General features: G+C 56.5%; 10 protein-coding genes across 10 annotated transcripts; 3 read left to right on the forward strand and 7 right to left on the reverse strand.

Annotated features, from left to right (window-relative positions):
- Positions 1–118: 118 nt before the first annotated feature.
- On the reverse strand, positions 119–1,766 carry B0T15DRAFT_490617 (flavoprotein-domain-containing protein; the record flags this gene model as incomplete). The annotated part of the gene is made up of 10 exons (XM_062866695.1): positions 119–213; positions 408–433; positions 510–520; positions 579–704; positions 783–896; positions 980–1,005; positions 1,080–1,103; positions 1,177–1,187; positions 1,273–1,489; positions 1,604–1,766. The coding sequence occupies 10 exons, from the start codon at positions 1,764–1,766 to the stop codon at positions 119–121; spliced, it is 813 nt and encodes a 270-aa protein (XP_062723788.1).
- Positions 1,767–2,909: 1,143 nt separating this feature from the next.
- On the forward strand, positions 2,910–4,974 carry B0T15DRAFT_93701 (uncharacterized protein). The gene is made up of 2 exons (XM_062871469.1): positions 2,910–3,898; positions 3,975–4,974. The coding sequence occupies exons 1-2, from the start codon at positions 3,090–3,092 to the stop codon at positions 4,561–4,563; spliced, it is 1,398 nt and encodes a 465-aa protein (XP_062723789.1). The 5' UTR covers positions 2,910–3,089; the 3' UTR covers positions 4,564–4,974.
- Positions 4,807–7,029, reverse strand: B0T15DRAFT_93924 (rab-GTPase-TBC domain-containing protein). The gene is made up of 4 exons (XM_062871471.1): positions 6,986–7,029; positions 6,795–6,920; positions 5,391–6,744; positions 4,807–5,307 (listed from the first exon to the last, which is right to left on the reverse strand). The coding sequence occupies exons 2-4, from the start codon at positions 6,812–6,814 to the stop codon at positions 5,050–5,052; spliced, it is 1,632 nt and encodes a 543-aa protein (XP_062723790.1). The 5' UTR covers positions 6,815–6,920; positions 6,986–7,029; the 3' UTR covers positions 4,807–5,049.
- A 555-nt stretch (positions 7,030–7,584) lies between these two features.
- B0T15DRAFT_523280 (uncharacterized protein) lies at positions 7,585–11,380 on the forward strand. Its single transcript, XM_062868678.1, has 5 exons — positions 7,585–7,806; positions 7,862–8,176; positions 9,531–9,571; positions 9,630–9,793; positions 9,868–11,380. The coding sequence occupies exons 1-5, from the start codon at positions 7,763–7,765 to the stop codon at positions 11,107–11,109; spliced, it is 1,806 nt and encodes a 601-aa protein (XP_062723791.1). The 5' UTR covers positions 7,585–7,762; the 3' UTR covers positions 11,110–11,380.
- Positions 11,381–11,637: 257 nt separating this feature from the next.
- Positions 11,638–12,717, reverse strand: B0T15DRAFT_508530 (uncharacterized protein; the record flags this gene model as incomplete). Its single annotated transcript, XM_062867727.1, has 1 exon — positions 11,638–12,717. The coding sequence occupies one exon, from the start codon at positions 12,715–12,717 to the stop codon at positions 11,638–11,640; it is 1,080 nt and encodes a 359-aa protein (XP_062723792.1).
- Positions 12,718–13,733: 1,016 nt separating this feature from the next.
- B0T15DRAFT_508531 (uncharacterized protein) lies at positions 13,734–15,189 on the reverse strand (the record flags this gene model as incomplete). Its single annotated transcript, XM_062867728.1, has 3 exons — positions 13,734–14,532; positions 14,619–14,837; positions 15,110–15,189. The coding sequence occupies 3 exons, from the start codon at positions 15,187–15,189 to the stop codon at positions 13,734–13,736; spliced, it is 1,098 nt and encodes a 365-aa protein (XP_062723793.1).
- A 372-nt stretch (positions 15,190–15,561) lies between these two features.
- On the reverse strand, positions 15,562–18,205 carry B0T15DRAFT_94127 (cytochrome P450). The gene is made up of 4 exons (XM_062871472.1): positions 17,794–18,205; positions 17,623–17,722; positions 16,938–17,542; positions 15,562–16,882 (listed from the first exon to the last, which is right to left on the reverse strand). The coding sequence occupies exons 1-4, from the start codon at positions 17,915–17,917 to the stop codon at positions 15,762–15,764; spliced, it is 1,950 nt and encodes a 649-aa protein (XP_062723794.1). The 5' UTR covers positions 17,918–18,205; the 3' UTR covers positions 15,562–15,761.
- A 1,729-nt stretch (positions 18,206–19,934) lies between these two features.
- On the reverse strand, positions 19,935–20,696 carry B0T15DRAFT_508533 (uncharacterized protein; the record flags this gene model as incomplete). The annotated part of the gene is made up of 2 exons (XM_062867729.1): positions 19,935–20,375; positions 20,478–20,696. The coding sequence occupies 2 exons, from the start codon at positions 20,694–20,696 to the stop codon at positions 19,935–19,937; spliced, it is 660 nt and encodes a 219-aa protein (XP_062723795.1).
- Positions 20,697–21,270: 574 nt separating this feature from the next.
- B0T15DRAFT_94137 (uncharacterized protein) lies at positions 21,271–22,708 on the forward strand. Its single transcript, XM_062871473.1, has 2 exons — positions 21,271–22,100; positions 22,167–22,708. The coding sequence occupies exons 1-2, from the start codon at positions 21,692–21,694 to the stop codon at positions 22,652–22,654; spliced, it is 897 nt and encodes a 298-aa protein (XP_062723796.1). The 5' UTR covers positions 21,271–21,691; the 3' UTR covers positions 22,655–22,708.
- A 1,692-nt stretch (positions 22,709–24,400) lies between these two features.
- On the reverse strand, positions 24,401–26,866 carry B0T15DRAFT_549931 (uncharacterized protein; the record flags this gene model as incomplete). The annotated part of the gene is made up of 2 exons (XM_062870236.1): positions 24,401–26,057; positions 26,685–26,866. The coding sequence occupies 2 exons, from the start codon at positions 26,864–26,866 to the stop codon at positions 24,668–24,670; spliced, it is 1,572 nt and encodes a 523-aa protein (XP_062723797.1). The 3' UTR covers positions 24,401–24,667.
- Between the last annotated feature and the right edge of the window lie 260 nt (positions 26,867–27,126).

The raw sequence follows: 27,126 nt of genomic DNA on the forward strand, positions 1-27,126 counted from the left end.
CAAGTACGAGGAATGGAGGCGGTATTAGGTATACTTGTGGCTCAAGCCATTGGTGGTGAGGAGCATATCATATCGTCTGTGTCCGAACCCCCCGGGAGTGCTCTCTAACCCCGTCTTGTCATCCTGTATGAGTAGGACCTGGCTCACCCGCCGCAGTCAGATTCAATTTCTGCTCGATAGCCGCACAGATATCGGGCACTGCCGCCATGGCACCTGCATAGACGTGGTTAGCGACACCCACAGTTTCCTCTTAGTGGTCAAGGGAAGGAGGATTGAGTCCCTGAAAGTCTCAAGTTAGAAGGAATGACTAACCGTCTATGGTACCGGGTAATATTAGCATATAAGATCTGGCAAAGGATACGGGAGGGGGAGAATGGGGGGTTTGTGGGGAAGGACGAAGGACGCACCTCCTGTGTCACCGCATGCAAGCGTTCTGTTTGGGAGTCCACGTCAGCAATGCCCCAGCCCATTCCGTTTCTATTACAGGCGGATGGGTAGCAGAAACATACTTGCTAACGGGCTGCAAAGAGAAGGTCAGTAAGCGTATCTGTCCCTGACCAGCCCAAAGGATGCTTTACCATGATAATCTGGAACCACCCCGTGATGGACCGCACCCGCCCCGCGGCGTGCTCTTCCTCCTTGACGCCCCATTCGTCTGTGAGCACGCGGATCTGCTTCTCTGTGATTGGGTTTCTCCACATGGCCTGGGCATAGCAGGACGGCGGTTAGTGTGCCTTTGCAAGAGGAAGCATATGGAGAGGAAGAATCGGGCAGGTGGTTACCGAGTTCATCGCGGGCGCGACGATGATGATCTTCTTCTTCATGTCGATACTGGCATCTGTGTCCCAGGCGCGGATTACGGACGTCAAGAGGTTGTCAGACATGCCGTTAACCACCTGTTTTCTGTTTAGCAATGAGATCAGGGATCGAGGCAGCAACAGGCCCCGAGTGATAGCGTAGCATCTTCCCATAGGCGCACCTTGGCCAGTGTATTTGCGCTAAGTGCTGTTGCCGAGTTTGTTAGTTGGCCCACGCGTCTGTCGTAAAAGGGGTTGTCTGAGTTCCCGGGAACCACGTACGAGCGACCACCAGCAAATCAGCCCCTATGTGCCGCCCGGATATTAGCGATCATCATAACACACTTCTCCAAGCCGCAGTTGAAAGCAGCACACATACACCTCCGCAATCTGCCCGCCGAGTCCATGTTCGTCAGTCTACTTAACCAGACACATCCGTATGAAACCGACGGATCGGCAAGGCAAAAGAACGAACTCAATATGCAAGATGCTCGCCCCACGGCGCCATGGCTGAGGTCCCCATTCGTCATGGTCCCGGTACACAGCCTCGACGTTGGGCAGATGCAGCAGAGAGGAGACAGTAGGTTGCTCAGCACTCTGCCCGCCGAGGAAGTGGGTAGCCGACTCAGTCAGGATGATGCGGATCGAGAGGGTGCCCTCATACTTGGCCAGAGCCTCGACGATGACGGGGACTGCGGTCCATCAGTATGTCGGGAGCCGAAGCAGCAGCACGGTGATAAGGATTTCTACTTGCTTTTGATGGTGGCTACGGAGCCAGACGCCCTGGGGTAGAATGTGTCAGATACAAAGCTTCCTGGTATCAGGCAGGTGCACTATGCGGAAATCAGGAGCGTACGCTAGGAGCAGATGCTTTTTCCCATCGTTGCGCGCTGCGACTAGAGCCTCGATAGAGTTCGACTGGCTGTGCTCGTAGTGTGTGTCGTGTTCTGAACTGATAGGATGCAACATCTTGAGTCGATTCAAGTTCTCTTCCCCTGTGGCGTGGAACTACCGTCGTGGAGCGAGAAAACTAAAACGCAATTAAATATATCAACAATCACTTGGGGATTGCTTCAACGGTATCTGGTGGCGATGACTTCCTTCCCGACATGGGACTGATATGCTCGATCGTCAGGATAGTCGTGTCCGGTTGGAGGAGGTTGCTTCGCATCAGCTTCCGTTCAGGCCATGCATGACCCCAGCCCGTTTCTTGCAGCTTGTGATAGGACGCTGACAGTGGAATGTTGCGACGAGACGATCACGACACCAATCTCAAAGGGAAGGCAGCAAATAAGCGTTACCGGAAAGCTTCGGCTCTTGCTCTGTAATCTATTTCGACAATGATATCGAATGCTAGGCGAGCCAGAGGGAATCGCTTACACATTCCTACCAAACACACTGTGAAACAACGAGAACTAGCGATCCGAAGGCAGAGCAGTCGATCTGCTTTGATTATGTTCTGAGTCTCGGGTCTTCCTTTGGCCGCTTTATTAAGTGGCGTGTTGACGCGATCAACCCGAACAGTTGAGAATGCGGGGTCTGATTCCCCTCATGCAGAGCTGCTCCACATTCTCAAAAGCCATATGTATGTACCATGTATGTACTGTACATCTGTTCGCTCACACCAAATTGAACTGACCGACAGTTTGCGTACGGGGAAATAAAGTAAATAAGTAGTTGGGGACTTATAAAAGGAGAATGATTAAGAGCAGGGAAGAAAGGAATGGCACGAACAGGGTGTGTGTGTGTGTATGGAATACAATATCGGTAATCCATGGGGCGGAGCATGTAACGAATCTGTACAGTACAGCGTATTTTGCTCGCATGGTGGGAAACCGAAGTCTACGTCATAGCCCTAACCCTGATCACCCCTTTGAGGACGAAGACTTCTTGAAGCGGTGCAAACAGCAAGATCTCAATTATGCGAATTGAAAGAGAAGCGTGATGTATGTGCTCTGGCCTTTTACATGGCAATAGAGAAGTGAGAGGACAGGTACAGCAGTGACATTGCCCGGCGTCGCGAAAGCCAAGGGCAGTGCGACGGGTTGCCCGTGCACTGCTTCGAAGCTCCGCTAAGAGCTACCCAGCCTCCCGCCTACCAAGAGCTCCCTCCTTCCGTCACTTCGAGCTTCTTCGACCAACAGCGGGCTGAGCACCTGATGCAACAGCAGACCTTCAGACCGAATCTCAGCATCAATTTCCTCAGTGTTTCACACCATCAATTGCTCCCTGTCAAGGATACATTGACAATCAATTGGAAAACCACAACATACCTACTGGACCGCTGGTACAATGGCTACGCCTACGCCCGCAACCGGCGCATCGACGCCACAGGTCGAGCTCGACCCGGAGGAGACAGCCAAGAGCCTCAAGGTGTCGCTCGCCGACCGTGCAGCCAAGGCGGCGGCTCTCTACGCGCACAAGCAATATGAGGAGGCTGCCGAAGTCTACGCCCAGGCCGCCGAAATGCAGGCTGAGATGAACGGCGAGATGGACCCCGAGAACGCCGAGATCCTTTTTCTCTACGGCCGTGCTCTGTTTAAGGTCGGTCAGAGTAAGAGTGACGTTCTCGGCGGCAAGGCGCCCGAGTCCAAGAAACCGGCCAAAATGAAGCCTCCGAAGGCAGCCAAGTCCGCCAACGGGAGCAGTCCGGCTACAGCGGAGAAGAAGAACGACACAACTGAGGTCGCCGGCTCGTCGGCTGCTGCAATTGCCGAGGCAGAGAGCAAACTAGACGAGGTTGTTGCGGAGGCCGCCTCCAAGGAGGAGGAGGCGCCGAAGCCCGAGCAGAAGAAGCCGCTTTTCCAGTTCGAGGGCGACGACAACTTTGTCGACTCCGAACAGGAAGATGGAGCTGAGGAGGGTGAGGGCGATGAGGAAGAAGAGGAGGAGGATGACCTTGCTGTTGCCTTTGAGGTTCTCGACCTCGCGCGCGTCCTCTTCAACAAGCGTCTCGAAGCGACACAGGCAGAGGACGAGGCACAGCAAGGCAAGGGGAAAGAGGCTGCCGAGGACGGTGACTCTGCCGTGGCCAAGCACATCAAGGAACGACTCGCCGATACGCACGATCTCCTCGCGGAAATCTCGCTCGAGAACGAGAGGTATGTCGCAGGGTCGTGAAGGACCACACACAAAACCGCAAAATCCTTCCCGACTCTCGCAAGCTGACATACCAAGGTACCATAACGCCATCACTGACTCGCGCGCCTCGCTCAAGTACAAAGAGCAGCTGTACCCCTTCGAATCCGAAGTTATCGCGGAAGCGCACTTCAAGCTTTCGCTGGCCCTCGAATTCGCCTCGGTAACCAAGTCATCCGAAGACGACGACAAGGAAGCCGGCGGCGGCAGCGGTGACGATAAGATCGACCAAGCACTCCGCGACGAGGCCGCAGCCGAGCTCGAGGCAGCCATCAACAGCACCAAGCAGAAGCTTCAAAACAAGGAAGTCGAGCTGGCGACGCTCCACGACCCGGAGGACAACGAGGCCTCGCGGCGGCAGATCGCCGACGTGAAGGAGGTGCTCGCCGACATGGAGCAGCGGCTGGTCGACCTGCGCAAGCCGCCGGTCGATATCAACGCCGCCCTCGGGATCCCCGCCTCCGCACAGCAGCAGATTCCCAAGGTCTTGCCGGACGAGGTGAAGAACAATGCTACCGACTTGACCGGTCTGGTTAGGAAGAAGCGCAAGGCTGAGGAGAAGCCTGCTGAGGAGCAGGAGATCGAAGCCAAGAAGGCCCGGGAAGATGGTGATGCGAAGATGACCTAGGTGGGGTCGTGTGTGCTTGCTTATGCTCTTACTTGAGCTTGATAGCTGACTTTCAGCTACGCATGAAGCCCTGGTAATGAGTTTGGTGTTGTTGGCTTGATGGAAAAGGAAGTCCCAACTGGCATCTGGAAGGCATCGATGTACTAGTATGTATTCATTTTCCTGTTCCCGTCTCTGTTCTCAGAGTCTCTGTTCGGGGCGGCGTACTTTACGGGTTGGGATGTCTTTAAGAGCAAAATGGTCGGTTCTGGGATAGGGGCGCAAGGACGATGTGAGTTACAGACACAGAAAAATACAACTAATCAGACAGATGATTGTTGTTGTGCCTTTTTGCCTTCGACCGGTGGCACTTCCCGGGTATTAGTAACTGCTATCCTATCTATCCGTTTCTGAGATGCTCTCGCCTGTGCTGTTACGTAGGTATGCTATGCGCCCTGAAAAGCTCGATCATTAAAATTCATACATGTCCGCTCTTCGAGCCACTCCTCATAACTGGAAATTCGTGCTAGGCACCCGGTTCTCCGGACCTCTCAGGTGCGCCGACGACCCCTTGAACAGGCTCTGCCATATGTAGGCCTCGCTCAGTAGAAGCTCGATGTCCTTCTCGGTCCAGTCGCGCGTGGGCAGCGACTGCAAGAACATCATGATTTCCTGGAAGTCCATCTTCACCAGCTTGTCGGACCACTTCACTAGGAAGGCGGCGCATACGTAGAGGTGGAACTCGGAGAAGCCTTGTTCTTCGGCCTGAGTTGCCGGCAAAAAAAATAGAGTGTCAGTTCATCGTGGTTACGCAACTGGGGCGGAGGAGAGGGTTGGATGCTTCATACCATATATGTGTCCCACATCCTGATCGTATTCTTCACGCTGATTTCCCTCATCAGGAGACAGTTCATCCAGCGGAAGCTGAACTGAATGAACTCGACGTTTTCCTTCTCTAGGTGCTTCGCCAGCCCCCCATCTATCCTCGCCGTCAGATCGCGTAGCGCGGACACTTGCCGCTGGATGCCCGGTTGCGCCACGATGTAGTGGTCTTGGATGCCGTCCAGCAGCTTGGTCAGACACCAGAAGGAATCGGCCTCGACTGCGTCTAGTACCGTCTTGGGAAGCTGCCCCGGGTCCATGCCGCTCTCGATGTCCGGATCTGTGATGTATGTCCCCAGAAAGACCTGCCAGAACGGCGTGACGAGGTCGTTGATGCCCTGCACGTAGCCGCTGGCCGGGTGCCGCACCGCCCACACGTAGAGGATGCGCTCCAGCGAGCGCTGCGTAGCTTCGTAGCCGTAGAGTTCGATGTGTGGGTTGGTACGCGGCACGTCGATGCTGATCTGGTGCCAGATGGCTTCGTCTAGCCCGCGCCCGCCGCGGGCTGAGGGTGTTGGGGCGCTGCTACCACCCCCACCACCTCCTCCTCCGCCTCCCTTATCGAAGGCCTGTCGCACCCCGTCCAGGTACTCTTTCCGTTTCCGCTCGAGGGTCGCTACCCGCCTCTCACTACTAGTTGGGAGGTAGCTGAGGAGGAGCTGCCAGGTCATCGCGCGAACCTCTTCTGGCACACCGGACCAAGCCAGCGCCCGGAGGTCGGAGAGGGGTATTGTTGATGCTTGTAATAATCTCTTGAACTTGTTTATCCTTGTTATCCTGGAGTTGATTGCGTCGATTTCCTTGGGCGTCGCGTTGGGCGGGATCGATGGGTAGTTGATGAGATGGAGGGCGTTGGCAGGGTCGCGCAGTATGTCTTTGTATTGTGGTCGCAGGATCTTCCCTTCGCTCTTCTTGGGCACGGGATAGGCTGGTGTCGGCCGCTCAATAGCAATGTCTGCACTGTCGGAGTTCCTTCGTTGGCGGGGTTGCTCCCCCACCGCGTCGCCATGACTGTCATGACCTAGGCCGCTGTCGGTTTGTGCCCTACTCTGTTCTGCTATCCGTCTTGTCCTCCTCTTCATGTTAGACAGGCTTGGTAGGCCGAAGTCATCCCCGTCGTCCGACTCGTAGCCGTACATTTCCTCCTCCTCGTCCACAGTCCAGTCATCGTTGGTGTTTGAAAGGAAGTTCATGTACGTCTTGAGCGGTGGCGACTTGGAGCTCCTTTGGCGCGACGCAGAGCTCAGTGAGGCGCTTCGTTCGTGTCCCGAAGTCGCGGACGGAGGGGTCATTGGGCGCGAGCCCGAATTCGAAAGGGACCTGGAGCCAAGTCAGCGGCGCAATGTGCCGGTACTAGGTGGTGTACATACAAAGAATCGATCTTGAGCATGTCTGCATGGGAATATGCGGCGCCGACAACGAGGCCCGAGTCGCGTGTTGTCTTCTTTGGAGGCGGGGTGTCCCGAGGAGGGGCCCTCCAAAAGGGCGAGGCCGAGCTGGCAGCCTTATGGTTAGCGACGAACAAGGTGAAAAAGAATAAAGTGAAAAAGGTAAGACATACTCGGATCTGTCTGAATCAGACACAAGGCGCAGTTAGCATCAGGTGTTGCTGTGGTGAAGGCGACATATCCTTCGCTGTCGTCTTGGGCGTTGGTACATACCGACTTGCACCATCTCCTGCTTCCGCGACGGCCAATGTTAGCCATGTCTCTGCCAGGACACTCTGTTGGCAACCGTACCTGGGGAGGGACCTTCTTTCCGCCGGCGGAAGAAGAGAACATCATAAATTCCTTGCGCTATCCGAAAGCAATCGCATGGCTTGTCTTCCTGTCCGAGGCCGTTGTCTCGAGGCGCTACTTGACCTTCCACCTAACTTAGTACATCAGTACCTACCTTACATACCGTCACGCGCTGACAGTGAGCCGGCCGTCTTATAGGTGACAGCTGCTTGCCGGGCGTGGCCAGCCGAGCAGGTGCTCAATGATTAGCGTTCCTGCACGGCAGGCGACCCACCCCGAGGACACTGGGGCGCTGTGACTGGACGACACCGTCGCTCAACAAGGCAACTGGCCCCACTCCGGCACCGATGTATGTACAGTACCACGGTACATAAAATTGCGCCTTTGGCAGGCGCCTGAGCTTGGAGCAACAACTTCAACCAACTTTCTTATCAGACCATCAACAGCGAACGCGATACACTTCCATCCGGTCCACTCAATATACGCGAGCGCAGAGGTTATCTGGACTTTACTTACCTCTGCGAACTTCTTCCACTCTCTTACACTCCTCTTAACTGCGACGCGTCCCGTTTCTTGTCCACGCCGAAGACAGCGTCATCATGACGGAGCCCGAGAACTTCGACGACGAGCTGTTCGCCGACCTGTATGTCCGACCTTAACCAGCCCTTGCGTCGGAAGCGAATACTAATGGCTAACAGATATAACGATGATGACGCGACGGGGGCCAAACCAGTGCCAGTTTCGGAGCCTGAACAGTACTCTGCTGTACAACCCGCGGATACAGAGAGCAGGAATGAGCGTACCCAAGATACTGGCCAGCGCCAAGACTACGACGGAGGGTATGACGCACAACCGAACCACGATGAGGATGCTGAAGAAGAAGATGACGACGAGATCGACTTCAATCTCGGGAATGGACCCTCTGCCACAATAAAACAGGAAGAAAGGCCGATGCATAGTACACCGCCTGCACCCGCTGCCCCGGCAAAGGGCCCAAATGCCAAAGAAGACGGGTAAGTGAATCTTCTTCTGCTTGAGACGACGTACATGAACGCACGCGAACCTTCCCAACCCTTGGATGTGATATGCCCTACTGCATCGTGGCAGTGTTACTCTGCCTGAACTTCACAGTGCTTTGGCAAAGCAAAGGCATGTGGGATGGCATGACGGCGAAGAGCTGGATACCTTGGAAGCAAGGACTTGAGGAGCAGGGCTAGGTCTCGGCGTGAGCCATTGGGAAGGTGTATGCGCAGATGGTATCAGGGTCTGGCCCCAGGGTTCTGATTCGCATCCCGGGACCGACATGGGCGGACCCACGACCGGGGCGAGAAACCATTGCAGATGGTGCGCAATCAACTAGGCCAAAAGGAACAAGAGGAGGGACTGGACTCTGCCTGAACGCACGCTCGCCGATAATACACCGCCAACACGATAGATTGGGAGTCTGTGCTCCTGTCTTGTTAGCCCAGTCGCAGATAATCTTAGCACCAGGAAACCACGGGCCCAGCAGATTTGGGAACCGATGGCGCCGGTATCTAGGTCAAGATTTGGCAGCGAATAGCGCAGCAACCAGCAAAGCAGCTAGCTTGACGATAGGCAAGAGCACGAGACAGGAACAAGAAAAGAATTCGGCAAAGCATCCTCACTGGCACTCTGCGCTGCATCTTTCTTCTCACTTGTGAGAACCGCTGTAGCGTGCTCTGCATTGGGCTCTACAACACCTCGCGCTTCGAAGACAGTCGCCTTTCCGCCGCCAACATGCCAGACAGCAAATCTTGGGTCGTCCAATGCAGAAGACCGAAGTTATCGCCATGCCCCGACTTCATCCCTTTCGACTCTAGCGACAGCGACAGCTCGTCGCCCACTTCTGTGTCTTCATCGCCAGCGCCACAACCCTCAACCTCCCGCGACTTCCAGATTGATGGTCGAATGGATTTTGAGATTGAGGATACCGACCATGACGACGACAACACGGAGGATGACGCGTCCAATGTCAACGACGTCTATGGGCCGAATGGAAGGTTGGGACAGCCATGAGTGCCCAACGGCGCGCGCAGACATAGCGGGGATGAGAACGCAGCAGCGGCACATTGCATATTGTTCGCTTCACGCACACCGGAGTCCATGAGACCCCACGTGGCTACCAACACCATCACCTACCGGATGCTTTACTTGAGCAGCCATGCTGATGGGGGGTGCTAGAGCGGCGAGGACGAGGAACCCGCGCTCAGCCACTGATTGCCTGCACTTTAACCCACCACATCCTTTGCCTGCTTGTTCATTCCCAGTCAATGTTTGCCGACGAGGGCTGTTGAGAGGAGTCAGTCTGATGACGCGGAGATGGTGCTAACAGTATTGCGAAAACAGAAAGATGTTCATCGGTGGACTAAACTGGGAAACCACGGACCGTAGGTTTCTGCCTAAGATAGCTTGTTTGCCGAAACGCGTATGCTAATACTCCTGAAGAATCCCTGAGAGACTACTTCTCGCAGTTCGGCGAGGTGGTAGAGTGCACGGTCATGAGAGACGGCGCCACAGGGCGCTCGCGCGGTTTCGGCTTCCTGACGTTCAAAGACCCCAAGACAGTGAACATTGTTATGGTCAAGGAACACTATCTGGACGGCAAAATTGTAAATGGGCTCCCCCAGGCGCTTGTCGTGGCATTGTTGCAGCGCATGCTAACCACACAACACACCTGTATCAGATCGATCCGAAGCGAGCGATCCCCCGCGATGAGCAGGAGAAGACATCTAAGATCTTCGTCGGCGGCGTCAGCCAGGATACCACCGACCACGAGTTCCGCGAGTACTTTGCCCAGTTCGGCCGCGTCGTCGACGCCACGCTTATGATGGACAAGGACACGGGCCGCCCTCGCGGCTTTGGTTTCGTGACCTTTGAGAGCGAGGCCGGCGTCGAGGCCTGTCTGTCCGCCAACTTGGAGATCCACGGCAAGCCGATCGAAGTTAAGAAGGCCCAGCCCCGCGGCAATCTCCGGGACGAGGAGGATGCGGCCCGGCGCGGCGGCAAGTTCGGGCGCAAGGGACAGGGGATGGGCGGCGGCATGGACGACGGCTCCGGCGGGCAGGGAGCCATGGGCGGCATGGGTGGCATGGGCGGCATGGGCGGCAGCACCGCGGGCATGTCCCCCCAGGTCATGGCGCAGTACATCCAGCGCATGCAGCAAGCCTTCGCCATGATGCAGCAGCAGATGATGATGAACCGCAACATGAACCCCAACATCACCCAGATGATGTATATGCAGCAGATGCAGCAGATGCAGCAGATGATGCTGGCCGCGCAGCAGCAGGGACGCGGCGGGCCCGGCGGCATGGGAAACATGAACCCGGCCATGATGCAGCAGCAGATGCAGCAGATGCAGCAGATGATGAACCAGGCCGGCGGCGCTGGCGGTCCGGCTGCTATGAACCAGGGCGGCATGAGTCCTGGCGGAGGGAGCCACGGCGGTGGTGCCGGCTCCGGCGGCAGTGTGAGCGGCGGTTCGAACCGGGGCAGCTACGGCGGCGGCTACGACCAACAGCAATTCGACCAGCAGCAGGGACAGCAGGGACAGGGTCAGGGCCGGCGCGGCGGTCGCGGACCGGGCGGTGGTGAGATGCAGCACCAGCAGGCCTATGGCCAGGGCGGGTTTGGCGGCGGACAGGGCGGCCCTACCAGCTGGGAGGGCATGTACGACGACGTGCCCCAGCCCATGATGAACCAAGCCGGCGGTCCTGGCGGTGGCTTTGGTGGAGGGCGTGGTGGGTTCCACAAGGGCGGCGGCCGTGGCGGCGGACAGCAGATGATGCCTCAGGGCCCGGTAGACCCCGGAAACGCGCCGCCCCCGAACGCGCCGACAGGACCCAAGAACGCGGGCCGGCCGGGCGCCAACTATCGCGGCGGTGGGCGTGGAGGCAACCGAGGGTTCCACCCGTATGCGAGGAGCTAGAAGAAGCCTTGCTTCTTGTGGGTTGAGAGTGATCGTTTGGTCTGGCCTTCCACGCACTGCTAGTCTCCTTTCTGCTGTTCCTTCGGCATTGGCTTCGACGTTTTACGGGCTAGTCTATTCGCATTGGCTGTCTTATGGTACTGTTTGGGTTTGCTTCCCAGAGGCCAAGGATGTTGTGCAGGAAAGGTGGATGGCAGCGGGGCTAATCCGAGAAAGGGGGAAGAGAACAATCGTTGGGGTTTCCTAAAGAGCATCAGCAACACTAACGGGGGGGGGGGGGGGGGGGGGGGGGTGTTTCCATTACGGTTCTTGGTTCGTTTGTACAATATAGTATAGTTGCCTTGGCTGCACAATCTATTACGCTTCTTCCCGTCACCTGTAGCACTACTCCCAGTATATATCGGAGCCGTAGTGAATAACTAGGTAGAGTAAGATGAAAATACGAGCCAACCAATGGGTGGCGTGTTGGTGTAACACTGCTATCTGGGTATGTAGGTATTTGCTGACTCGCTTCCTCCACTCCAGCCTTCATTTGTCCGTATACAACCGCGTGAACCCTTCGGCAGGCGGTTGCAACCAGTTCCGCTCATCATACTTGCAAGTCTGTTCGTCGCCCTCGATGATATGGAAGGTATAGATAATCCTCCCCTTCTGGCTGGTGTTCTTCTCACTCTTGTGCAGCAAATTCCCGTGGATCAGCACCAGCGAGCCCGCTTTGACCTCCCCGGGGACATACTCGTCCTCCCTATACTCCAGCCCTTCCTTTCTAAACTGCTCCTTCACCAGCTCCCGCGTTTCTTCCCCGAAGAATAATTCCCCGCCGCCGGCGGGGAATTTCCTCCCTTCCGTATTGGGAACCATCTCGGTCCCTTCCGCCGTCCCGTTCTTCCTCACCAGCCTCCTCTCAATCCCCGACCAGCGGTGCGACCCGGGCAGAAAGCTCAGACAACCGTTCACGAGCGTCGCGTCCTCCAGCGCGTACCAGAACCCGACCGCGCTGGGCGGGTCCGTGTACAGGAAGGTCGAGTCCTGGTGCGGCGGCACCGCCCCGCCGATCTCGGGCTGCTTGCAGATCACCATGCTCTGCAGCACGCGCGGGTCCGAGTAGCCCAGCGCCTTCGCCACGGCGGCGGGCCTGGCCTTCATCCCGGCCACGTAGCCACCAGCACCCCGCGGATCATCGTCGTCGTCGGGCGAGGTGGTGAGTAGCGAGGCGAACGCGGGCGAGAGGCCGTGCAGGTAGTGCCCGATCTTGTTGACGGCGCGGTGCTTGGGCTTGGCCAGCTGTCCCTGGGAGTCGAAGGCGTCCTCCTCCAGGAAGAAGCGGATCTTGTCGCCCGACGTCAGGAAGTACTCGTCCCCGACGTGGTTGTTGCCCGTCTCGCCGCCCGTCTGGAAGCGGGTCAGCGGGTGGGTGGAGAGGTCCAGGGAGTCGAGGAGGTGATGCGTCTCGGCGAGTAAGGCGGAGACGGTGGACGGCGGCAGGGCGTCGGGGATGATGAGGAAGCCGTCGCGGTTGAAGGCGTGGAGCTGCGAGGGGGTGAGGCCCTCCTCCTCGGTGAACTCCGAAAGGGTATGTTTTTGCTGGATGGGCTGATCGTCGGCCATGCGGGCGGGATGTTCTTTCTATTTCCTGAGTACCTTGTAAGAATGAGAGATGTAGGTCCTGTCCCAACTGGGCTGGGTTTATGACGAGAGTGTGAAAAGGTGGTCTACTGGTGGTTGAAGAAGAGAGCTCCCTCGGGTGATGCTGAGATGAGGGGTGAGTTGACCCCGCCGTCTAAGAGGCCAGTATCTTATCTCGAGTCTCTCCATGTCTTTCAAGTTAACACACTGAGCGAGCAAGTCCGCTGCGACAACAATCTCACAACAAAGTTGTTCTCCACATGTGCGTCCTACTAGCACGGAGGATGACTTCCCCCAAGATTCCAGGAAAGCTGCTGGCGACAGATTAAGGCAAGTATGTCGAAATCCCTACGGTTCTGCACACAACACGCCGCAATCTAGCCGATCCCGGAACAGAGCACCGTGTAGAGGTTCCAGGTTATTGTCCCATTGCATCTTGCAAAAACATTGTGAAGACTAGGAGGTAAGAACGTCGGCAAGACCCCATCCCCATCGGTAAGCATCCCACAACCCTTACGGCGCCGCGAAACCCAGACCCCATCCTTACAATGAAAAGAGAGCAACTCTAGGAAAGGGAAAGGCGAATATAAACACGAACCACTCCTCCGTCGTGTTCCTGGCGGCCCCTCTGTGACGAGTCCGGTAGACCAGAGTCCCAATGTAGAGAGAGGGAGACAACGGAGAGGAGAGGAAGTCAGACTAGAGAAGAGGATGGTATCAGGCAATTCCAGAATCCAGAATTCCGTGACGCCGGAAAAAGATAATAGAAAAAAATAAAATCTGAAATGATAACCAAGAAAAGGGGCTCCTTGCAACACAATCCTAACGCCTCGAACGCCGCGGAGCCCGTCTTCCCGCTCACTCCCAAGATAGCCGGGAACGCTTCTCGCCCCCCTTCCCACTCGAGCCAAGCCTAAGTCGGAAGCATCGCGTGTCCGCCCTTCCCCTTCCGTCCCCAACTAGAATCACAAAAAAGGCCTTTTCTATGGCATGCCCCCTTACTTGCTCAACACAGCATCATACACGGAGGTGAGCGCCGACACCGCAGTGCCAACCAGCACACCCCTCCAGCCGCTGTACAGCGCCGAGTTGATGCGGCTGACCGAGTCCGGGTTGATCAGCCCACCGAAGGTGACGCCCTGCGCGTAGACGACATAGGTAGCCACGGCCTTGACGATGCTGAAGGTGAGCGGATCGACAGCGTACTCAGACACCGCCGCCGCATACTGAGCGCGACGGCTGCTGCTCTTGGAGGAAGAAGAAGAAGCAGAAGAGCTGTTGCTGTGATGCGCGGCACTCAGATTGAAGAAGTAACCGAACAGGCTCGGCAGCACGACGCTCGTCAGCAGCCAGGTCAGCGCGGGGCCCCAGAAGCTGGCCGTCAGCAGCGCGAACATGTCAGGCAGGTGCACGGGGTAGTCCGGCGTGTGGAGCAGCTTGAGCGCGGGGATGGTGAAGGCGTAGCGGTCGGGCAGCACTTCCTGGCGCAGCTTGTACAGCTCGAAGAGCGCGATTAGCGAGATGACCGAGTGCACCGTCGACAGCCGCTCGCGCGTCGTCTGCGTCGCTTCCGTGATGCCGGATTCTTGGTAGAGGGAAACGACGCGCTCGCGCACCGCAACGGTGCCGCGGTCGACGGCCTGGGCGACGTCGGCCGGGGTGGCGGGGAGTTGGAGGCGCGACGCCAGGGACATGGCGCGGGCCGGAGTCTGGGCTAGCGCGGTGGACGCGGCTTGAGTGGCCTGTGCTACCGGGGAGGGTTCGCTATTCTCTTCTTCTTCTTCTTCTTCCTCATCTCTTTCGGGGGGTGTTAGTCAGGTGATTTGTGTTTGTTTACTCGGCTAGGTGGGCGGAACGCGCCCTCCCATGGGGGTAGAACTCACTCAGGCTCAGGTGCCATAACCTCCTTGACAGCTTTGGCAATTCGCCTTCTCGATACCTTCAGCTCATGCGCGAGCTCCTTCTTGACGGGCGACCCCCCTGCGCGGGCGCGGCTCTTGAAGTAGTCCTGGAACCGTGGGTTGGACTGGTAGCGCGTGGCATGCTCGGAGAGGTGCTGGTCGAGCGCGACCTCCAGTTCACTCTTTCGCATGCTATCATAACTGTTGGCGGCAATACGTGTTAGATAATGCAATTTGAGGAGCACAGCAGGTGTTGAGACGCGTTCGCGTCGCGGTGAGACGGCCCAGGGAGACAGGGAGTGGTGGTGAGGCAACGCGAGGCGGCTTCCACACTCGAGTAACACTCAAACCGAACACGCGTTCCAACTTGCGAAAAAAGTGGCAAACGCTTGCAAGAAACCCAAAGATCGAGTTCTCGCTCAGGATGAACTATCTAACGAACGTGCAGGCAACGTAAACTTCAAGTGACGTACTCTGTGAGCCCGACCGCCTCTGCCAAAGCAACGAGATCCGACTTGCGCTGCCGCGCGAGCCAGCTGTTTGCGCCAGACATGGTTCGGGTTTCCGAATCTCAACGTGATCGGTAGCGTTCTGGTCGCACAAAGAAGGCGACTGCAAAAATGTGCAGGTTGCGAGGGAAAGCTGGCGCGGTGCGGTCGGGGGAGCTGGGATGTTGTTTAGAGCTACGGGGCGAAAGCTGCGGTGAGCTATGATGCAAGAATGCTGGGATGAGATGTGGAGGGGGAGGGGGCTGCAGAGGTGAACTGTGCCAGTGCGTTTCAGTTCAAGTTGTTTACGTTTTGTCTGACGTCTTTGGGGTTAGGGGTGGCCGACGCGGCAGCTTTTAAGCCGTTCGCAGCGCCCGAAAAATTGAGGTGGCTGGGGACCTGACGATTTACACTCCACTTCGAAAACTCACTCAACGCTGGGAATCCAAAAGGATCAATGTCCTGGCTTTAACTATCTTGCATCCGTAGCGGTGTAACTACCTATTACTACTGAGCAGAGAAGTGAAGATATCGTGCTTGCATACTCGCTAGACATGGCTGCGCTGTGAAATGCCAATCTACCTACCCGTACATACAACCAACGCAGTTATCCAATCCATCCAAAACCATGAAGCAATCATGACAATTCCGGATCACTGACAAACCTCTCCATCCCCCTCTTGACCAACCGCACGGGGACGTGGTTCCCACCGCGCAGCTTGAGCGTCAACACGGAATCCGCCCCATTGACCGTCGCCCGGCTCTTGTCCTGCGCCTTCCTGTAGACCGCCCTCCTGTCCGCCGGGCTCATGTCCGCCACCTGCTCGTCGCTCGCCCACTCGTCCACCGCCAGCTCGATGCTGTACCTCTGGAAGATGACGGCCAGCACGGCGGCCATCTCGACCATGGCGATGCGCCGGCCCAGACACGACCGCGGCCCGTCGCTGAAGGGGATGTAGCTGCCGCGCACGGGGCGGTACAGCGACGCGCTGACGTCGCTGCCCTGGAACCCGCCGTAGTCGGCCGCGTCGTCGATGTCGTCGTGGTCGTCCTTGTGCTCGTCGTCGCTGCGCGAGCGGTACCACCTCTCGGGCAGGAAGTCGTCCAGGTCGTGGGGCGCCCCCGTGCGCTCGCTCGGCTTGGTGGGCCACCAGCGCGGGTTGCGCTGGGCGCACACGGCCAGCAGCGTGCAGGAGGTGCCGGCGGGCAGCACGTGGGTGCGGCCATCGATGGTGATGGGCTGGTCGGCGTCGGGCGTAACGATCTTGGGCACGCCCGTGACGGGCGGTACGAGGCGCAGCGTCTCGTTGACGCACGCGCCGACGTGGCTGGCGAGCACCGCGTTGATGCTCTTCTCGTAGTCCCACGTGGCCGGGTCCGCGTCGCCGAAGAGCGCGTCGATGTCCCGCTGCAGCCGCCGCTGCGTCGCCGGGTTCTCGGCCAGCTCGACGAGCGCGAAGTGCAGCGTGTTGGCCGTCGTCTCGTGCCCCGCCACCGTCATGATGAAGGCGTTCCCGATGATGTCGCTGTCCTCGAGTTTGGCGCTGCTACCGCTGCCGCCGCCGCTAGCGCCGCCCTCCTTGCTGGCTTTCGCGCCGTACTTGGACTGCACCAGCTGGCCCATGATGTCCATGCCTTCCCTCGGGGCGCCGCCGCTCTGCGCCTCCTCGATCTTGTCGTGCAGGAACTCGTCCATGTACTTGGTGTAGTTGACCTTGGCGTGGAGGGTCTCTCTGGCCCACTTGAAAGGCAGGATTCCTACACGGGAGTCAGTTTCAACGAAGGAAGACGAAGCAAGAGCAGCATAACCCACTCAGCAGCAGATCGGGGAAGACGAGGATGGCTATGATCCTCTCCAGCGTGAGCGCGATCGACTCGGCAAAGCTCATCGTATGCCCGGGCGCCGGGTCCAAGCTGCCGTATTTGGCCAGCTTGGGGTCAGTATCGCTGGGCAGCTGCTCGCCCGGCCAAAGCAGGCGGAGGCCAAACCCGACGTAGCCGATGATGTTGAGCGCCCAAGTCATGGTGTCGTGCTCCAGAGATCTGATGGTCTTGGTCGTGCCCTTCTCCTCGCCCTCCGGGCCAAACCACACGTTGAGCATCCCCCTGGTCTGCTTGATCGCCTCGGCGAAGGTGTGCGCGGCATTCTTCTCGTTGAAGCTGGCGCTGGTGATCTTGCGATGCATACGCCAGAGGGCACCCTCCGTCGTGAGCACATTCATACCGAACATGCAGAGGATATCGTACAGCGCCACATCCTTGGGGAAGGCCTCGCGGCGCTGCGTGATTCGGTGTATCACCTCGGCGTTCTGGCTGTACAGCAGTATTTTGGTGGGAGTAACGACCAAGAAGGTCTCGGAACCCAGCCGGTCAAAGTGTGTCTGGCCCGTTTTATATCCCCATTCCGGGATCATGACGCTGATGCTGGTCAGTATCATAGCATCATGCTGGGTGGGGGAGGGGGGCAGATGAGCAGGCGAGCAGAGACGAGGGCTTACAAGAGCCAGTTCTCCCACCAAGACCTGGGCAAGAACAGCTTGATCAGGGGGACCCATAGCTTGAACGTGAGCTGCCAGACGACCCAGATGGGATTCACAGCTGGAGTCCGTTCGTCAGAGTGGTGCTCGGATGCGCATGTATGGGCATCAGAGACGCGGAACACCACTTACGGACAGTTATATAGACAAGGCCTGTCCTGCGCGCTTTGGCAAGGTTGTTTCGCAAACCCGAGACATATTTGTAGATAGCGACTGCGAACGCAGCGCCAACGGCAGCGAGGATAGGGAACACCATGGCCACGCCTCACCACGCCTGAGCGGAGGTTGATGGGCCCTACGTGGCTCCGTGCTCTAGCAGTCTTTCACTGGACAGTGTTTCATTGAAGATATCTGTTGAGATTGGTTAAGGGTGGGTTATGGAGCACGAAGAGATCGAGCCCAGGAGCTAAGTACCCGGGTATGTAGCTGCCGGCAACAAGTGAACGGCGGCGGGAAGAAACGAGTTTAAATATCGAAGAGGGAGATGGGGAATGAATTAGTACTCCGGGATGGTTGAGAACTTGGGGTTCCAGGTGGGGCAAAGTTCCAATCCCTGTTGTGATGCGCCATGTCTCAAGCGAACACCAAAAGTCTGGAAGATCGGCTATGTTACATCCGGAGCTTCTCGGCGCGCCTTGCCCACACTCACAGCACCCAGTGAAACCATTGCTGTGCGAAAGTTCCACGCCCGGCTTGTACTAGGCGGCGCTGCCTCGAACAAGAAGCTCGGTCTTGGGAAGCGCCAATGATTCGGCCACCACATAACCTGGTCGTCACTCGTCAGCCACGCTTTCAAAAGCTTGCGTGGATGATAGGTCAGTACCGAGGCGGCCGGGGAAACCATCTCCTGTTGGAATAGGAGTATGTACTCCGTACATACACTAGGTACAATACATAGGTACTGAACAGCATATCTCCCGTCTATTCCCGCTGCGACGACCAGTAGTGTAAGTGAGCTAGCTGCTATGTTTGACCCAGTCCATCGGACTGGGACCGGAATTGTGAACTCGCTCCCACCATCCGGAGGATCCGCAGCAACATTATCACTGACTGTCTTTTTGGCGAATTCATCCGAGTGTCCAGAGGAGGGCCGCCCCGGGCCGGCCCAGCGGGGTGGATGCAACAGCATGCAGAACCTGGACTCCACTAGGTGTTGGTTAGTGTAGTGTCGCATTCGATTCAAGACGACATGTCGAGCTGATGAAACAATCCCGATGATGATAATTTCAAGTCAATCCATTCGAGGGTACCAGGCTTTTCGCGACTTTTCGAGCATACTAGTGGTGAGCTCTCTGCCAATGGCGCAAAGTGGCAAGTTGATCTTGTGCGCCCGCAATGATCGGGGTTACAAAGTCCCTTCCATTTGAAAGTTCCCTGCGGAAGCCCCACACCTGACATGGCAGGCCAAGCCGAGACCCGCAGCGGGAAGTCAAAGATCCGGAGCTAATTGCCGCTGTGGTAGGAAACCACCAAGTCCTCTTGGCATTGCATTTGACGGCACAGGTAAGAACAACAAAGGCTGGGCAGCCAAACAGACATGCCAAGAGGACTTGGTGGTTTCCTCCCACAGGTTCCTTCCAACTTGGGAAACAGACCTCACCCGAAGATCATTGACTCCATTTCACAATTCTGAGGGAGTCACCTGCCAGCGAGGGTGATGAGGAGGGCAACAAGAACTATGAGGAGTGAATGCAGAGATATCGCAATGGATTCATGAGAATGAGCTAGGATTGATGTAGAAATAGCGTTTACCATGGATGTTAGTCGAACGTGAGCGAGGAGCACATCCTTACAGGGCGAGGAGGCACATCTTTACAAAGCTGTCACATTCCGGGGCATATATGCTCATCGCTTCCAGATTGATAATTTCATTCTAAACTCAACGGTTGAATTAAAAGGCTCTTGTCCTATAGGTATCTGCTTGCAAGCGAGAACCAGAGAATGCCTTAGGTTTACCATGGTCGCCTGATTCACCTCCCTAGGTGTGTACCACCACAGGTTTAGTTTCCCGCTCAGCTCAATTACGAAGTGGTATATCCTCGATGTCACTTGCGTTACCTTGAATCGGTAAAAAAAGGTGCAATGCCCGGCAAGCAAAAGGGGGACCGTTTATATGAGGAAGTTTGGAAGTCAACAATGCTATGTTGAAGATCGAGCTGCAAATCGTCAACTAGAACCGAGTCCTACCGAAACCCCGCGGCCAGCACGGGAGTAAGTAGAGGACACGCCATTCCATTCCCGCCGACCTACCTACCTTACCACCTCAGTCAGGTTCAGCGTTCTTTGGTGGAGGAGCTGGGCTTTACGTTGCTGGTATCCGCATAGGTAGGGCTCTCGCGGTACTTGGCCATCGCGTAGGGCGTGCTCGGTTTCGCCCTGCCCTTTCGGGGGGCAACGGGTGCGCCGTTGGGATCGTGGTAGACGACGTCGACGGATTTCCTGTCATCGCTGTACACGGCGCGGACGGGACCCGGGTCGCCACCACGGTAGTTACTAGGCGGCTTGCCGCTCGTGCTCGTGCTCGCACCCGGGCTTGGGCTGAGGGGGAACTCTTTGTGCGGCCCCTGCGAGGTTAGGTTGAGTTTCTCGTGGTTGGCGAATGGCTTGGGATAGCGCCCGACGGATGCGTTCTGCGCGGGCGCCTGCTGGGCCTGGCGGCGCACGTCTGACGCCTTTAGGTACTTGAATTCCTCGTTGTTGGAGTTCGTCTCGTACTATGTGGTACACCGTACTCTGTCAGATACAAAAGTACCAAGCTGCCAGCATGCTTGCCTACTCTGGTATGTGACTTGCACAGAGGCAATGGGATCGCTTACATAGGAACCCTGCCGCACAAAAGGAGGAGAGCCGGGGGTTTCGTACGGGTCCCCGGCGTATGGCTGCCCGTTCCGGTCCGTGATTTTGACGGGAATCTTGTGGGTCGCGCTACTCGAAGCAGCGGAGGTGCTCGCACTAGAGCGAGTACCACCACCAGAGTGCGAGATGGTGGTGGTGGTCGTGGTGGTCGTGGTTTTTTTTGGACGAGAGCTAGACATGCTGTGCTCAGGGAATTGAAGCAACCTGGGCTGACTAAGGGTTGAGGGCGAAGGTCGAGACCCGCCGACTATTACGAGATGCAAGCTGGGTGTCAGTTAGGAGGGCTGTAGCGAGGAATTCTGTCAACTACGGAGCATAGAATGGACCATGGGAGTTTGAAGGACGATGCCGGGAGATGAATGGATTTTATATTGCTTTCTACTCTGCGTACCGTCCGTCTAAGTACCTACTGCCTGCCCGTCTGGTCCACCATGGCACCATCCATGTCTGGCCATGTCCTCGAGTTCATTTGTCGACCAACCTCTGAAACCATACTTGCATGGGGCCGCAGCGGCTGTTCGTTCAGCTGAACATCTCAGGTGGCCGACCGTATGGAGTCATAGGCTCATGCTAGGCCTGGCCGATCGGCCAACGGGAGTCAACAGCAACGATTGGCTTCCGCTTTGAATTTACATTTCACACAGCTAATCGTCGTCTAGGTCCAAAGCGATGACCCACAAAACATGCAGCAAATACCAGGTAGTTTCTCCGCCGCGACACTCCCAGCGGGACGTTCATTGCTGGTTGAGATCAGGGAGTCAAGTGCCAGGGTCGGTTCTGAAATCTGAACTGAATTGGCTGAAAGCCTGAGGCAAATTATCTAACCCTGTTTCCCTAGCATCCTATAGCGTCTCACCTAGCCAGTAACTTCCTACCTTGGGTACCTGATAGCTAAGGTGCCTCACCCACGACCACATGGCTACGCCGCACCAAGGTCATCCACATTATGTGGAGCGTGTTGGATTAGCCTTGTAGTGACGCTGTTTCACGTTCCATTTACAACGGCCAACTTGTTCCAACTTCCGACAGGTGGAGCTCTCCACGCATTAGTCGAACCTTCTTTTTTTTTACTACATGATTCTTATGGATAGTATCTCGAACCGCTAATACCGTGACTCTCCAGCAGCCTGCAACTCTCATCGCCCATGACGGAGGCAGACGCGTGCAACCGAACATGGCATACAATGCAAACGCAGGGAGTCTAGCGCAGCTCCAGCTCATTAAACGTAGGCCGCTGTCGGAGCAGGAAAGCAATGTTCTCAACGCCTTCGCTCTCGCCATCCCCAATCTGCATGCTGAGCCTGGAGCCAGCCGCGCGTCAGATGCCGCGATAGAAGCGGCGCACCGGCTCAACAGTCTCTGCCCTTCTCTGGACCACAAAGAAGACGCGCGCGACTACCTCTGGAGGACCTGGGAGATCATGCTCGATATCGCTAGCAGCCCGGAGGTGGAGGACAACGTCCACGGGCGTCTCCTGACCATTCTCGAGGAGCTGCTACAGTGCGCGAAGGGAGAGCTGGACGAGAAACGGGTCTGGAGGGACTTGCCTGGACTTGCCGACTGCTTCGACGCCTCTTATACCAGTATGTGGTGCTGACTTTCATAGTCCTGGGAAGGGGTAGAGTTGCTGACTACAGTCTAAATCGCAGACCCCACCTGTGAGGGGGAAGAGTCCTTCACTACAGAGGCGGCCCAGATCTGGCATAAGCTGAGCAGCTTCGGGGCGAGAGGCATGGCAGCTGGAGTGCTTGCGGTCCACGCCCAGGCTATGTATGCGGTGCAATCCGCGCTCGAGGAGCCGCTGGATACGCTCTCTGGCGCCGAGGTGGAGATGGCCGGATGGAGGGTCAAGGTGGCCTGCGCATGGCTTACACATGGTGCGAAGCCTCTGCTCTGGTGGGCGCGGGAGAACGAGAGCTACGGCAATGAGGAGGACGGCTCGAATTACATCAAACGAGGTCCGTTGTATGATGGCCCGGCCATCATGTGCATTGAGCGCTGGCGCTTCTGGCTGCACCGCCTGCAAGTGCTGGCTAAGGAGGAATCTGGCCTGGGAGAGGAGATCCGGGTGGTCGCCCTACAGACGGTGCAGACGATGAGGAAGGGGGAGGAAAGCACAATGAAGGCGTGGTTGTGAGAGGACATTCAAAGTGGCTCAAGGCAAGCGTCAAATTCTTCCCCATTGTTCACGTAGTCAGAACCACCTCTGATCACTCTACTAAACTTTCTTTGAATCCCCGGAGTCTAGCCCCCCTTCCCCTTCTCCGTCCACCTCCGTAATGAGAAATACCGAAAATGTTGAATTACGATACTAACGGACAGCAGAGGGCTGGTGGGGACTCCGCACCGTTGATCTACCAGTTTTAGCTTGGCCTTAACCGAACATCTCAACGTTGAGCACATTTGTCGACGCCTTTTCGGACGAACCAGTACTATGCGTGAAGTTGGGCCCTCACAGAGATAGCTGCCCCGGATTCTCCCTTCGGCCACGGGCCGTGCGCCACAAATCGGACGGCGACGAGTCAAGAGGACATGACTCAGGTGCCATCGATCACATACCCTTCGGCCCGGGCTTCACGTCTCTGATCCCATCCCTCCCCTGGGGACCCCGGCAGTTCCTCCCTGCCCCCGCCCGATGATCATGGCTAAGACGGGATGAGCATGCCAGAGATCTACGCCGGCAACTTAGTTCACGGTGCGATCCTAGAGCCCGTCTGAACCAACGTCCCCAAGAGACGGAAGACCTCCGAAGACCTGGACCCTGCTTGCAAGGAGTGGCCGTGTTGGAGATGAGTTGAGGGGTTTAAGCTTAGCCGCCGCCACCTTTTTAGATCGTACGGGCATGTCGAGCTTCGCAGCCTGGCCACGCAACGCTTATTAGCATCCTATTAGGCCAATGCAGTAACCGTCACAGACTCTCTCACCTACCTCCCTGGGCTATATAACACCACAATGACAGAACAGACGGAGCTCTGGGACTGGCTCGATACCTTTAGAACTCTGTGTGTATGATGTCAAAGCCAGCACTGGGTCAATCGGGTAGTTGAAGAGACTGACAGCGTGGGCTACAGGCGGACTTCATAACACCAATTGCACCCGGATAGTTGTACATAAGTATTAAGTGAAGGCCTGGGAAACCGCCCTGATGCAATCACACACACCCGTGATACTTTGAACATATCCAGTCAATGAACCCCTCCGTATCCCCGGCTCGCAGGCACCCTGTACATACAAGTGAAACTCTCAGCTTTTGTCAAAGTAGCCGTTCGTTCTTACGGCTACTCAACAAAAAGTAAGCATCTCGTGGACTTGATCCTCACATATACACAAACCTCTCAGACAAGGAGTTGCCAAGCTGACTTAAGGAGTGACATCCACCGTAGTGGGTAATATTAACTACTGTATGTAGGTATCTAATGCCTGGCCATCAAGGGAGACGATACTATCTAAGATAAAGGTATACTGAAGGAATGAACAGAATAACAGGTAAGGAGGGATAAACAGCCAGAAATGATCGACAGAAAGGAATGATAGAATAGATGTCAAGGCACGACACAATCTCCAAAGGTGGTAGCACAAAGTCAAGGAACAAATCCATAAAAGCACACACACCGCGTGACTCAGCGCGCACACACGGGTATCCAAAATCCACATAGGACCGTGGGAAGCATCAGCAACAGCAACAGCAACAGAAACAGCAAGAACAACAACAGCAAAGTGAGAACTCAACGATGATTAAGGTAACTCTATGGCTTGGCCACCGCTCACAAGGCCACTAATCTCATAACGAAGCAAAGAAAAAAGAAAGAAAAAAGCAACTCCAAGGCCTTATGCAGGGCGATTTTAACCGACCCTACTGCCTGATGTCCGTTCCATCCAAGTGGGAGCCCGCCGCGTGCTTTTACCTGGTCGGTTGATGGCCGACCTGGCGATAACGACGAGCTGGGAACGACCTCTGACTTCCCCGCCCTTTCCCAAAAGACCAGAAAGAGAATATTACAAAGGAAATAAAGAAAAAAAAAACCCCAAAACCAAAAGGCCCAAAACCCATCTCCAGAACACCACCACCAGATGCTTTTTTCTTTTTCCTGCCCCAATCCCCTGTACGCCATGCTATGTCCCCGTCCCATCCTGCGCCCTCCATCCTTTTCTACAACATACCAGAACGGCGTGAGTCGATGTTCTGACTGTTGAACGAGTAGTTCGCAAGCTGAGGATCAATGTTCTGGGAGTCGAACGGGTAAACCGGAACGAGAGGATCAACATTCTGGAAGGCGTACGTATTGGCCGGATAGCTAGGGTTGACGTTCTGGAAGGTGAACGTATTGGCCGGATAACGAGGGTCGACATTGTGACCGCTGAAAGGGTTTCCCGCATAGCGCGGCTCGATGTTTTGTGTGTTGAACGAGTTGACAGCCGGTTGTGACTGCCAGAAATTGTACGCATCCTGGACTTGGGAGGGCTGGAATGTGGGCTGCTGCTGTGGCGCCTGGACGCAATCCCAAGCCTGGGCACCATACATGTTGTGCGGTGGGGGCCCCATGACCCCGGAGTAGGGTGACGGGACCTGGGGAATGGGCAGTTGCCGCGACGCTGGCAGTGCCGGTCCAGCGGTAACAGAGGGCTGGGCCCGCTGGGGTGGACGTGCCGGCTGCGCTCTACGCGGCCTTGGGGGCGGCTGGGACACCGGCAGTGCCGGTCCAGCTGCCACTTGCGGTATGGCGGATGCTTGACTGGCGGGTGGTGGTGCCGGGGCCAGTTGTGCTGGCGTGCTGCTCTCCTGGCGGCTGCGGCGCCGTCTGCTCGGGGGTTGAGATGGGCCAGCCTCGCTTTCGTCTTGCTGACGTTTGCGACGCTTATTCTCCGGCTTCGCGTTCGCCCCTGTAATGGTGGGGAGGATCTCAATCTCCGGGAATTGGCCCAGGCGACTATTCAACAACTCGTCATAGATCTTGATCAAAAATTTTTGGATCGTGGCGGCCGTGTAATCCTGCCCAACCCAGTCGTGCACCCAGTCAGGCACCGGGACTACACTGGAAGAAGGCTGGGGGCTCATCGCCTGCTCACCCTCTGCCTCCGCCTTCGCTTCGGCTTTCTTCTTCTCCAGGAGGAGTGCCTGACGCTTGCGCAGCTGGATCGCCCAGGACTGAACGATCCCGTTCTCTGGGGTGCCGCTGTGATGGTTGTAGTAACTCCATGACTCGACCCGCAAAACCTGGATCTCTACGATCTGTGCTAGATTGGCCACATACTCTGCTATGTTGCGGTACCTCTCTCGTTGGTAGTGTTTTCGACAAAATGACAGCCACACGTGAAAGGGGATCGACCTCGTGCAAGTTTTGTTGCGGCCAAAAATATGGCTCATCGACTTCCGAGTAGGTGGGTCGTTTTCGCCAAACACCAGTGGGCATTTGGGATCCCATTTGCATGGGGTGGGGTCATGGATATTCAACCACCTCTCCATCTCTTCTTGATTTGTAAAGAGACGGCCAATGGCGTTGTCTAGCAACCCAGTAGGCCACAGGTAATGGTGTGGCGATCTACATGGTTCGGGTCTGATTGTATGGTTAGCCTGCAGTGAATTGGGGGGGATGTCTGTACGGAATAAGGTAACATTAGATGCGGAGGTGGGGCCGGGAACCGGGTTGTGACGTCGGCCATACAAGGCTGAAAGGGTAACCGCAAAGGGAAGGAGGAAAGTGGGTCTCGGCGCGAGTGTGGGGCATGCCCGGCTCCGGGAGCCGCAAGTCAAGCGGGGTTTGCACGGAAGTAGGTATCCCATCGGGAGGATGTGCAAAGATGGTGTCCCCGGAGACTCTTGGTTTGAGAGCCGAAAGTTCGCCCATGAACCAAGCCTTGAGCAGCCGCGATCTGAACTTTCAGACGGGTCCCAGCGAGAGCGGCGGCATAGCCCCAGCGTTAATCAGAATGCGGTTTGTGGGAATGTGAATGAGGACGTAGTGTTTTGCGCGATGGAACCACGGGCACTCACCCCCGCGATCTGAACTCTGACGATCCCGAATATGAAGCCCATCGTCGTTCAGATCGCGGGCAGGGGTACGTAAACCACGAAAAAAGGGCTTCGGGCTTCCGGGGTAATTTCCTAATCGCCGCAGCGGCAATCGGGGCGAAAGTAACGAAGGGACGATCAGTATGATCTAACTCACTGGGGATCGGGCCCGGGCCCGGGCGCAATATCAGCTACGCTGTTGGTGTTGTCGATCTCCTTCTTCCCTTGAGAGGCGTTCGCGGGAATGAGCGACATCTCGGCCGTTCTGGTGGCATTATCTATCTCGATCTTGGCTTGAGACGTGTCTGTGCTTGTGCCAACGGGCGCCATCTCAGCCATTCTGCCAGTATTATCGAGGTGCTTCACTTGAGATGTGTTCTCGGTTGTGCTGAAGTCAACAAGCGTGGAGAGTGAAGAGAATCTCGAATGTTGTCCAGATCGATTGACTGTGGGGGAGACTGTGGTGGGTGAAAGTTCTGGTGAGGAGAGTGAACGCCTCCTGGTATGCGACCGGGTTTTGTAGGTCACAACTTCGAGGGAAACCAGCGGATCTGGCTGGGTTGGCCGAACACAATTGCGCACGTGCGGGTGTGGCCGAT

This window comes from Chaetomium strumarium (assembly GCF_033439665.1).
Source record: "Chaetomium strumarium strain CBS 333.67 chromosome Unknown B0T15scaffold_2, whole genome shotgun sequence".
NCBI lineage: Eukaryota > Fungi > Ascomycota > Sordariomycetes > Sordariales > Chaetomiaceae > Chaetomium > Chaetomium strumarium.